Below are 12,955 nucleotides of genomic sequence, written 5' to 3' on the forward strand. Positions count from 1 at the left end.
TGCTAATGCATCCCGAGTTCAAATAGTGTATTGATCAGCTAACACTGTATTTTATACACATCACACAGATTTTTGCATTTTTGCAAACTGCAAAATAATATACAAGTAAATAATGCTATAAAGCATGTGACATTAGGCAAGGCAAAAACTTCTTTTCTCGGCTCTTACCAGCACACTGGTCCGATCTGCCACCAGCTTCAGGCAGAGAGAGAAAGAGCAATGGTGATGTTCAGCCACTGCACTTCATTTCAAGTAAATTTCAGTAAAACAGAAGTTTAAAACCACAACATTGCTGGAGMAAAACCTTATTTTAATAAGCCTGTGTAACTTTAAAATTTTTAAAATTTTAAAAGAGAYGGGATATAATTAGCACAATGGCTTGCAGCTCCTTTGTTTGGATAAAGTAACATTTTATGGCTACAGTATACTGGATGAATTATTTAGCTTCAAAAGAATAAGATCTGCCTACAAAATTACTGCTGTCTTCTTACTAATGGATAGCTTGATTTAATAAACAGGAAGTGAGRGCTCAGCTTTTTTTCTTTTCATTCTGCTTACTTTGAATTATTAAGTTGATAAGAACTAGCTGGCAAATAATGTATTAGCAACTTTTGCTATGCTGACAAATTTATGGAAAATAAGAGAGAAAATGAATTTTGTTTCCCTTATAAACTAACAGTYTCAAATGTTAATTTTGGGAGTAATTCCACAAATAACGTATTTTTTTCTACAGGCATCAGAAATCCTGACTGCATGTCTTCTTATTATAAACTGTACTATAAAGGATGGATATTTGTAAGTCATGGCACAGACTATTCTTTCTGATAGATGCACTTMGTAAACTTTTATCCTGAAGTCAAAAGGGAATTGGAGTTGTASAAAACCTTAGAGCTTGGTGCAATCCTGCTTTTTATTTTTTTATATCCCTGTTTTTGCAATAGTCAGGAAGACTGCCAGGCATCGATTTTGTCTCTTAAATGCTGTCGAATTCCTCTCTCTCCCCTTACTCCCCCCCCCTTTTTTTAAGAGGACATTTGCCAGATCATTTTAAGGGAAAAAGGCATGAAAATAATAGTAGGCTGAGCCCTCTCTTTTAATCTRGAGACATCCACAGTACTAACTACCCAGCTGAGACTTTTAAGGACCTTTCAGCAAAGACTATGAAGAGAAGATCAGGCAATGCCCTTTAAGGGCAACAGCAATTTGTGCGCTCCTCCTTTCTTACGATACAAGGCAGCTTCAGTATTCYTGATTCGGTGAAGATGTTCAAATGTAGTAGATTAGTACATATAGCTTGGAAAGCAAACACGTGCTTTGACTGAGACAAATCTCTCGCAACCAGCTTGCAGGAAAAAGGATGAGGACTCAGCAAAACCTGACTGGTGTGCCACAGTCCTTTCCTGTCTCCACCCCGGCAGCTCCCATAGCCCTTGACCAGATGATAGCTCTTTCTGAGAGTCACGGGGGCCTGCAGCAGCAGCAGCAGCAGCAGCAGCAGCAGCAGCAGCAGCAGCAGCAGCAGCAGCAGGCGCACAAGGGTCCTGCAGCAGCAAGCGATAGGATCAGATGGTGAAATTCTACTTCTGCTAACGTTTGTGTACCGGAGTTCCCCAGGGTACTTTTCTAAGCCTAACTGAAGGCGGTTTTAATGATAACCACTATCATCCATTGGATCACGTATTACTATGCTAGATAAACATTAAGAATACTTGGAAAAAAGCAAAGTAGTATATTTCAGTATTGTAAAAATAGAGTAATTTATGAGGGGCTTAGAACTTTCATATGACTACTTGATGCCTTTGAGCATAAAATCTGTTTTTAAAAAGTCCCTCTGCACCCACAAGTTTTTAAGTTGTCATTTTTTAAGCAAGTGAAYGTTACAGGAAGTAGAGGTTGCAAGGGTTAGGAAAGAAAATGTAGGTATATGAACTTAACAATTTCTCTTTGTAATGTAACAATATATCTTTTCAAGTGGAACTGTTTAATACTGGCAAGATTTATCTGTAAATATTTTCCAGTGATTGATGAGGGAAATGTGTTGAGTCCACTGTGGCTTAGCGTGACTTGACCGCCCTGCCCCCCAGACCAGCAGCAGCTCTAGCTTTTCTGGCTGGTAGAGATCTCACCCGAAACTCTGGTCGTAGACTTGTGTGGGTGTGTGAGAGTGCACATGTCCATGTCTRTGCACATGCATGCATATAACACGCAGGAGGTTTTAGGAGAAGAATATCTTATAAAACAAGAACAATGTAAGATATGAATTATTAAGATAATACTAACAAGATAAATATTTAATTGTTATACACTAGAAAACACAAAAAAGGCCATGACCTTGTAAAGGACTCCAAACTTCCTCTCGCACTTCCCCTTTTGCACCCTGCCAGAATTGCCATATGACTGTCTCTGCAGGCTTGGGGATAGCCAGTGAAATCCCCGCTACTGCACGGGTGCAGGAACGCAGGAGAGCGCTGTAATACRTTTAAGTGTTAGAAAAATCCATCCGTAGAAGTTTACTTGTTYGCAGGTTTGCATGATGTCAAATGTTTGGCCTCACGCCGTACCCACGCTGTACACAGAAGGTAACTCTCTCCCCTGTGTTACGTTGCCAGAACAAGCCACGTTTAAGACAGAAGACAACGGAAGATTTCAGTGAGGTTTATAAAGTACTGGTGAGGTGGGCCCAAGAGAACAGCTGCCGCTGCTCCTGATGAAATCCGTGTTTTCTGGGGGGGAGGACTGTCATGTAAGAGAGTTCAGGCAATTATGCTTCACGCATACAGCCAGCTGAACTCAGAACTCAGAACTGAATGAGAGTCAGGTTTCTACTGCATCTTGCTTCCTTTTCCTGTTCTCCCTCCTTACTTACCTTTCTCACCCTAAATTCAGAATAGCCTGTAACTCTCTGGGTCATATTTTAGCTTGAAACTTGTTTTTCTCTCTCAAGTGTGTAAATGAAAGAAACATCTTACACAGTTTAGAACAGAAAGAAGATAGCTTTTACCTTTTGAAGCATTGCATTGCCTTGGTGGCCATTGACATTGTGATGGCTGATCTCTCTTTTGTACTGATATTCATACACTTGGTTAGTTATATTAATGAGTAGAGTAGATGGCCCAAATTTCAGCTTTTCACATTCATAAACAGTTCCACTTTCAACATCTGATGGTTTTGTTGCATAGCGTATAATCAACCCCATTACAAGGCCTGGAGAACAAAACACACACACACACACACACACACANAAAAAAAAAAAAAAAAAAAAAAAAAAAAAAAAAAAAAAAAAAAAAAAAAAAAAGCAAAGAGATTAACAAATGTGTTACAATTATTGACTTAGAGAAAAATTAACTTGCCCTCTTTGCTCCACTATAGCTAGGACACCACTTTCTCAGTGCTTCCACCTTCACACAGGTACACTTCATGCAGTACTTGATGTATGACCGTAAAGTATTCTTCTGAAATGACTGTTCCGTTGTAATGTGGATACAAATACTGGATTGACATGTGCTCAATTGTATTCCTGTTTTGTGATCCAGCTGCTGGAATCATTCTGGTGGGGTTATTGGCTGAGCTACTGAACCACCACAAGTTCAACAGATACTTAGAGAAGGAGCATGACTACGTAACGGAAGTGCTACACTGAGCACACATAGATCAGCTGAGCTCGTAGTGATTTTACTCACATCATTTGTGGGGACAAAACTCTGACACACTATCCACTGACACATTATGGTTTCTGTAAAAGACTGTATTTATGAGGTTGCATGAAAATGAAAATAAAAGTGGGAAGAGGAAAGGAAGATTATGATTGGGATTAAGGTTCTGGTTTATTAAAAAATTAGAACTCTTATCCAAGATCGTTTAGGCTCCCTTTAGGGTTAACAAAGGARAATATACTTCTACCGTTTCTCTCTGGGAGGTGCAAGTTTCTCTTTGGGAGTTTGCAAGAATACTGCAGGAGAGGGGACAAAGATTTAGCCAGATAAAGYTACTGGAGATAATTTCCACCATCAGAGACTTGGATGAGGTTTCCACATTTAACTTTCATGCTTCTTGAATGTCCTATATGCCTCAGGTCGTGAAGTTCACGAACATGTTACATGTTAAAGTTACTGATTAGGAATATATTCATAAAATGCTAAGAATATTCAGATTAAATATGGACAGAAGCCATCTAAACATCTATATACATATATTTAATAATGAAGGTAAGAAATAAGTTACAGGGAATAGCTGATAGGAATCTGACAAACATGATGTTAAAGTTTAAATGTTATTCAGCAATCAGATGCCATTGTGATAAAAGTGGTTATAAATGCTTAGATAAATAGAATGTCTCTATTACTGCTGTTTGTAAGAACATAAAATCTCTGAATTGCAGATTTCTGCTGTACATGTAAGGCAATCTTATAGTTAGCTGGATTGATGCCACAAAGAGTAACAGCTGTATTGTTGTCTCTCTTGTTTAGTACGGTTGATTTCTTTAAATGCTACAGGATTTAGATAAGCAGCAGAAAATCCCAAGGCCACTTTTTGAAGTTATATAGCATTGGTGCAATAAATCAAATAATCTAGCTGCAGTAAAAGACAATTCCTCAACACTTCTGGGGAAAGCACTTTTTAGGAAAASGTAAGCAAGCACTGTAAATGTTACTGTAAAATATGACTCCTACAGTGGTCAGTCCCAGATGTCCAAAATCACGAATCAGAACTCAGGAAACCATTAATTAGTTAAAAYAGTCAAGATTTTTGGTCTTTTTTTTTTTCTCTAGAAGAACCACATTATTTCATTTTCAAACTAAATTGCAAATAAATTTTTTAAAAAATCACTTGGTGTTTGGACAAAATTCTTCCTTCTCATTGTCTGGAATGTAAAACTTTCATTTTTCCAACTTTTGGTCCAATCACACAATGTATGCTAGATAGACTTAATATGTTCAAGTAACAGAAACATTTTGTAGACATCCATCAATGCCTGTTCAAGGACTGTGACTGAAGAAGTGTAGTCAGGAACAGGGCAATTTGGCAACACACAATTTAACAAAAGCAGTATCAAGTCACTAGATGGTACAGGTTTAGAATAGCCAGGTGGCAAGAAGGGTTTGGTTAGAAGAACGTGCCGATCCATCCTGGTCACCCATCCCACTGTCTTTTCTTTCACTTTCTTGTTCTTTTCTTCTGCAGTCTCTCTTTGTCTGCTTACCAAATTTCTCTATATGTCCCTCCTTGTATCTCCCACTGATGATTCTTCTGTGCTCACCCAACATCTTTTCCTGCCTTGCTGCATTTCCTGGACTCTATATTTACTTGTTCCTTTACAGTGTCTGTCATTAACTTGCCATGCACATTCTCCTGCCTTTTCCTTGACAGGCTTACCTAGCTCCTTATACTCATACTATGTCTTCCGAAAGTATGTAGATATATATTTTTTTCTATTAGTCTTGTTTCTGTTATACTGGCAAGAAAGAGTATGACACTTAACAGTCCTCCTGCTGCTGCATACAAAAGACTGTAAGGAAATAGCAGCCATTTTAAACTGAGAGCTCAAAAATCATGAAGTGCTAAAAACGTAAAATTGGTTTTAAAAATAGGAGYTTAAAGTCTACCATTTGCAGCTCTTTTTCTGATTTTTTTTTTTAGCTTTTGAAGTTTAACTGATTACTGACTGACTTACACACATGCTAGAAAGGCTATYTGGAACTGCTCAAAGGACATCAGTAGAGACTGGCAGACACACTTTGTCTTCACTGTCCCTCCTCTACTGCCAGGTAGGCAGGTGATGGTTTTCTACTCTGTTTTGAGATTCCTAGAAAGTTTGTTGTATCTGCTTGTGTAACATATGCTTTGAACCAGATTGTTAGATATTTTTAAAAATGAGAACTAATGTGCTCTATTACATTAATGCCTTTGCTATAAATTGTGTGGGCAAATTATTGCAAACAATAGTGTCAAGTTTACAACATAATAGAGAAGGCCTGCTCTTAATCTGTATTCTGACAAAATGTTATCTTTAGCCATGATCTCAAACTAGAATTCACTCCTGCTTTTTGCTTTTTCTTCTCCCAGCTTTGGATCTTACTCTCAGATGGAGTCCAGATCAGGATAATGTACTGAGCCACCAAGATACTTAATGGCAGTGCAACAGAAATAACAATGACATTTTAAGAGTCTCCAGAGCGCACACACGTACGTACTCCATCCATATGTTGGAGTAATGACATTGGAGCAGATTCTAACATTCAGTGCTCTCAGGGCATTGATGGGGCTTTGTGCTCCTTGTGGCGAAGATCATAGAAATAATAGGATAGATTTGAACAAAATCGGGATGGTATCCGTACTGATGGGTTGATTCGGAAAATTCTCAAGTGCTGTGCAGAAGGATCTATCAAAGACAATTGCTGTATCACTATACTATGTTGCAGGAATCCATATAGGTGATAGAATCCTATGGTTCCTTAAGTAATAAGAAATGTGCCAAACACTCTATATARAAATCATGGGGTATAAAATATCTGGGAAGACAGTATTTAATATCTGAGTTCATGTAACATTTATGGAATGCATTTTCTGCTTTAAATCATTATTTAATTATTTTGCAATAGAATTCAGGAGCCCAGATTATATTCTAACAGAAATAATTCCTTTCTAACTAGGTCTATATATAATGTACTTTTACTCTTACTACTTCACCTTCCAAAGTGAAATCATGATTTTGTAATGTATCTTCCAAAACATTAYTTATAGTTCATTTAAAAAGAACACTTAGGAAAAATCATAGTCATTTGGAATGAATCTAATATGAAAAAGAGTAATAATTTCTAGTTTCCTTGCAATCAGTGTTTCCATGGCAGAATACTAAACATGAAACTATTCTCAAAATTTATATGGACTTAATACGTAAAAATACACCTTTAGTACAAATAACACCACCTCATTCTGTTTTGTCATAGGGGCGCACACAGAAAATCTGACTTTATCATGGAAGGCTAGGAATTTAGTAGTCAAAACTCTCTCAAGATCAATCAGGAATGATACTGCATCAGCAGTTACTTAACATCAAAAGTAGGTAGCATACTAATGCACTGTTAGTGAGAAGAAAAACGTTTCAAATAGCGTCACATCAGTTAAGAATGAAGGTAATTGTGAATGCAGAAGCTTATCATGGAAGGCTGAACTTGAGTGTACTCAGCACAGCGTACCCTGTGTTCTAGGAGTCCAAATCTTATAAATGTTTTCATTTCAGCTTCCTTTTATTTAATGCATTTTAATGTATTRACGTATATTTAATACGAGGGTTTACTGAATTCATTTTTAAAGCACATTTATTTCAAAGCTGGATTGAAATAGAAAAAGGTGTAACTAATATTACAAGTTTTTTTTAAAAAAACATGAATTGTCCTTTGCAGTGAGCTCTCCCTGCAACAAAATCTTACTCTAACTAGAGCCCAGTCATGTTTCTATTGAAGGCAATGAAGTTTTTTCAGTCTTTTCRGTGGAAGCAGGATAAAATCTCTGATCATAGGTAATAGTATTGGAAGGGTCTTCTTAAGGCACCTATACTAAACTGCTGAGCCAAACAGGACTGGGATTCTGTCTAGTCTGTTGTTAAATGCTTGGCTAAGGAAAGGCACTCAGGGATGCAGTTTTGTCCATAACTTTATTTTCCCAACTATTTTAGAATTTCTTCAAAAATTCTTTATTTAGCTTAAGAATGCTGTCACCTACCTACTTGAGAATGCTTCATCTACCCACTATAACATGTCAATTTTCCTACGCTTTACTCTGGGTCTTGACAAGTTTTCTTCGTTATCAACGTTGCAGTGAGGAAGACAAAAAATTAATGTATCATCATCTTCGTTATTCTACCCAGGACTTGAGATCTCACTCTCTGGGACTCGTTGCATCCACTGCTGCCTCTGAGAATTAGGGGTACGCAAAACATTCATAATCTGAATGAAACCATAACCAATCTGCACAAGAAGGCAGRAATGGATTTAGGAAGTGTAAGAATCATATTGCCTAATGACTGGACATCTCCACCAGAGCTGAATCAAGAACTCTGATTACATGCCACTCTTCCACACACATTTCATGGGATCCTCAGAAAAGGCTGAGTGCGAGCTGCCATGAGCTGGCATTCCCATCGCACAGCTGCCAAGGGTCAACCAACAACTGGAAAAAAAAAAAAAGAGAGAGCATGGTAGAGCTCCGATCCCATCCCTAAAGTCTACTGCTCAAAACTGCAGGAACCATCTCTAGCCACTCCAGCAGGGATCCAGTTCTCTCTTTTGAGAGCTGCAATGACCGTGTTCTGTGTCATTCATATTTTTTATGTCTTCCTTCCAGTCTCCCATGAACAGCTCCCCAGAAGCACAATTTGGAAGGCAGGTGTGCCCTTGACCAGCTYCACCTCCACCCTCATCAGTATTACACATTCCCTGGGGGTGAAATCTATTCCAGCTGAGAATCATCTTCCACGGAAGCTGCTAATTAACCTAGCAGATAAAAGGGCACAGATTTTCTTGCCAATAGTGGGTGCTTGTGCCTGTGCCTTCTTTTGGTAGGGATTAGTTCTGGCTGCCTAATCACATGTAACTGGTAGCACCTGCATGTAGCCCTGATACCTAAATTCTGGGGAGGATTAGAAATTCCAGTGCTTCAGTCAGTATTTCACTGAGCTAGCTCTGTAGGCAGGTAAGTTCACATTCTTTATCCTTATTTGTGAGTAACTGATTTTTCAATTTGGTGCCAGAATGAACAAACAAAGCTCCCTTGATTATATAAAGAGTTTCAAACTGACTATCTTGAAATTCATATATACATATATCTKTGTATTTGTATGTACTGTACAAATGTAAAGTCTGTGTAGAAATGTTCTGTTCTATTGTGAATTAATTCTGAGTCTAGCTAAATTTTTTTTTTCTTTACAACTACTGAAAGGTGTTTAATGGGACTATTGCTGTATTTAGTGTAGAAATTTTGGTTTCATATAAAAAACTAACGCATGTCAAATTTTAAGGTTTTGAAATAGACTGTTTACAAGTATGGGATCATTTTTTTAAGCTGAGACTCTTTAGCCTAAACTGCATTTTCTTATGAAACTTATGCAAAAATACTTCTGCTTTTCCTATACTTCTAATAGAACTTTCTGTCAGGATGTTCCATGTCCAATATGAGGCTGTTCAGCACTTGGCACTAATTTGAAAACTTCTTCCTGTAGTTGAATTTCTATGCTTTTTTTTCTGCTCTTCCTCATTTTTTGCTTTCTCATCTGACTGCATACAGCCTTGATAAAGGGCTACAGCCCTATCTCCCATAGTATGGGATGCAGCCTGCAAAGAGTTGGTCGTGTTCTTCTGTCATCTTAAGTGAACTTACCTGCTTCTTGTGTTGCCGTGTATGCAAAAATCTAGCAAATAGCTCAGTGGRCTGGAGTAAAGCATACGGTATGGCTGAGACTTTCTGTTTGTGTGAAATGTATGAAAGAATTGACCTTATAATGAAGACAAACGAAAAATCACACAAAAAGAAGAAAATCAGTTGTAGCAGTTACGTGGGCTTAACTGCATTGTAAGTGAGGGCAGGAATTGGCTCAGTGCCATGGCACTTGGGTCCCATGCCTAAGCTGATTTTCTCCTGAAGTTTTTGCCTCTTGATCTGATGCTGCTATCAGAACCTCTGAAATTCCACTTTCTCTTTCATTATTAGTATTTCATGACACTAAAGACACCCAAACTCATATCCAAAACTTCTAAGGGTAAAGGTAGAATGGACTTCACAAGCTTTTAAGATCCTGTGAATAAGCATTTTTTTCTATTTCAAGGCTGCCATAAATAATACAACACTAAATAGATTAGTTTGTTTACAACCATGAGGAATGTGTCCTTTGTTCATGAGAATGCGTTAATAATTCAGGAGTTCTGTTCTGCTGCAGGACTGATCTCTTAACTGATCAAAAGAATATCACGAACTGCTTATCCTTATGATGTGCTGGTTATGTTCTGGGCAGGAAGCAGGATGGTATCCAAAAATGGATAAACTCTAAAGAAACACTGATTTATTTGCATAAGGTTGTATTTCCCCCCACTCCCAAATCTAATTTCTATTTTTGTAGGCTTTTGTCTAAATCTTCAAATAATGTTGAAGGTGTGTGTGGAAAAGTGTTCAAAAGTACTGAAGGAAACTATTAGAAGTTACCCATGCAAATAGAAAAACATTATCATATTTTACAAGTTAGTCATAATATTTTGCACAGTATTTAATTTTTTTTTCCTTTTGGCAGATATTAATAAAAATGCAACAATTAAATGTATTCTCAGTGATCCTATGCAGCTTGTACAGTCTAAAAACTGTTGAACACCTATCTAGGTGATGCATGACAGGGAAAAACACTGCATTTAACTAAGTATCACRTAATATGTATTTCAGTATCAACTGATTCAATGAAAGTGTATTTTCTAGGTGTGAGAGATTACAAAATAAAAAAGGGCATATCATCAAATAAATTATTTTTCACAACTTCAGAACAGGACAGATAAGAAGTAAGAGATCCCRCTGACTTTCCCCACCCAGGAGATAAGGGCTGGGTGACTGGCTTAATGCAGGAGCTTGTTGTTTACTTGCTTAGGAAGTGAGCCAAGAAGATGAAATAGCCACTGTTCCTGAAACTTCGTATTTACCCTTTAATTTACCTAATTAGTTTGAAAGGCATACAAGGAGGACTGTGATCTTCCTATGCAATCTTCCTATGGAACTGAGGTCATCTTAAAGTGTTTGATATTGAGAGAGCTAACGAAGCTCACGCCCCTAAACGTAGGGGTAAGTGGCCGTTTGTGCTGTGAGCTGGCAGTTGGACCTCTATAGAAGTTATGTGTGTGGTGTGACATGATAACCAAAAGTTCTTCAAAACATGTAACTTGAACAAAAGCTGCTTTGGTCGCTACAGCTCTAGTGTATGCGATGTGCACAGAATGAGGCAGAGTCAAAATAGGCTGGAATTCAGATGCATAATGACGGAGCTGTCGATTCGTTTCTTTTCCTTCAGCCTTGACAGTGTTACTACTATGCGTTTTATGGCATCAGAAATGGAAATTGCATATTTTTCTCAAAGTGAAACAAGAGTAAGAAACAAGACAAATCATTATACACAAATGTATGTGATTAAACTGGCCAGTACTTCTTAGCAGTGGACGATGCAGAAGGCTCTATGTGAGAGCAAAGCACGATATTGCAAAACTGCATGAAGGAAGATTAGAACTAGACAGGCAAACTGAAATAACAGTACAATGACACCATTCAGAGAAGACTAGAGAGAGGCATTCTTCGTAGTTGCTTTTCAAAGGCACAGCAGGGAAAAAAACCAAAAATCTTGAGATGGTTGAAACTATTAGAAAACACAGGCAGATCCACCGGACTTCAGTCTAACACATTTGAACACTGTACAAAACAAGCATGCAAAATATGCACATTGCATAATCTCTCAACGTGGGCATTTCATTCTTTTGAAAACAGTAAATTCCCTTACTCCTCACGTGTCGTTTAGGGGCTGTCTGCCCATAGAGTAATACAATGTGCACATCCTGAGGATAATCTCAGGATATTTACTCCCGTCACAAGTCAACCTCTAGCTACCTCATGAGAGATGGTTAAGYTGCCTTATTGTTTTACCTATAAGGGCAGGATGACATTTCAGTACATTCCCTGAGCTTTGTCAGACTTGATCTAAAGTGCCCAATCATATATACGCTGCTAGTCCCATTTTAATTGGTGCTTGAATATATACTCACCGTAAACCATGGCTCCTCCAGTTTCATGCAGAAAGCGGAATCGACGGTTTTTAAATAACCAAATTGTTAATATCGTAAGAATGAGCAGAAAGTTAAAGACCAGCAACTCCACAGCTCCCTGATGATAAAGCTGATCTTCATCTTTTACCGATACRTATTTCCTTAACTTCTCCATTTCATTCCCTTTATGGAAAGTATGTGCAAAATAAAATAAAAATTCAGAGGAAGGTACGCGTTATCACCTTTGGTACAAAAATGTCCAGACACTACAGAAATTCACAAACACATCTGCTTCATTTGCAGCCTCAGGGCAAAGTGCCCCAGCTCCGAATTCAGCTGGATTCTAGTTACAGCTTCCTGTTTCTCTCTTAAAGCCGCCCTGTCTCATTTCTAACGTTGCAGTTGCATCGCTGGACTGCRCTTCCTCCAGCTGTGCGTGCGTGGGTCTCTGCAAGGCTCGGGCTCTGCCGTTTCTCCAGTTTTGTTGGAATGATTTAGTCTGTGTTYGTCATGTTTGTTCCTGTAACTTACAGCACAATCTCATCCTAAAAATCATGTTTGGTCTTGATATAGTCTGAGATGGCAGAACCTAACTGATGTTAAGAAAATGATATAAGCAATCTTTGCTGCATTTTTGGAAGTTAAAAAAAATCTTTCCACTTTCCCAATTTTAAATCTAAGCAATAGAGAAGAAAGGTTATTACTACCCTAAGCAATGGATAAGGATTTCAAGRTTTAGGCCCTGAACTTGCATTGGTCTTGCAGGAAGATAGATCTCTGTGAAAGCCAAGGTCTGGTTACCTAGAACTTGGAGCACTTACAATAACCTRATCAAACTGGACAAAATATAGTGGAAATTACTTTTAATTTCTGCTGTTTGAACACTTATTACTCAGTTTAACCAAGAAGACAGTACRAATTGTCTTACTCTTTATAGCTAATAGTCACAGAAGCTTTTCTGTCCTAGCCTATGGCTGCAATGCTTGTGCTGTCCTGGGTGAAGGAAATTCAGATAAACTCTCATCAGGAAAAACTTGCTTCTGCTGCTCAGGAAAAAAGGACAATCTTCTCCTAATTTGTCACAAATCTCAAACTTTATTTCATAAAAATATTTTGGGCCAAACAGAGCTGTACGGTATCTGTTCCAAGTCAGTCACGTATTTCTTGCCACT

The 12,955-nt window shown here is 38.0% G+C and overlaps 1 protein-coding gene across 1 annotated transcript in view; it reads right to left on the bottom strand.

Moving 5' to 3' along the window:
* Positions 1–12,145, bottom strand: part of SLC9A9 (solute carrier family 9 member A9) — a 208,924-nt gene extending 196,779 nt beyond the window's left edge. Inside the window, exons 1-2 of the mRNA XM_085298643.1 lie at positions 11,784–12,145; positions 3,002–3,204 (exon numbers count right to left, since the gene is read on the bottom strand). Of these exons, the coding sequence (XP_085154769.1) occupies positions 3,002–3,204; positions 11,784–11,958 (378 nt within the window). The 5' untranslated portion in view covers positions 11,959–12,145. The remainder of the gene's footprint in view (positions 1–3,001; positions 3,205–11,783) is intronic.
* Positions 12,146–12,955: the final 810 nt, after the last annotated feature.

This window comes from Rhea americana, unplaced genomic scaffold (assembly GCF_003343005.1).
Source record: "Rhea americana isolate MKP2758 unplaced genomic scaffold, rheAme1 scaffold_14, whole genome shotgun sequence".
NCBI lineage: Eukaryota > Metazoa > Chordata > Aves > Rheiformes > Rheidae > Rhea > Rhea americana.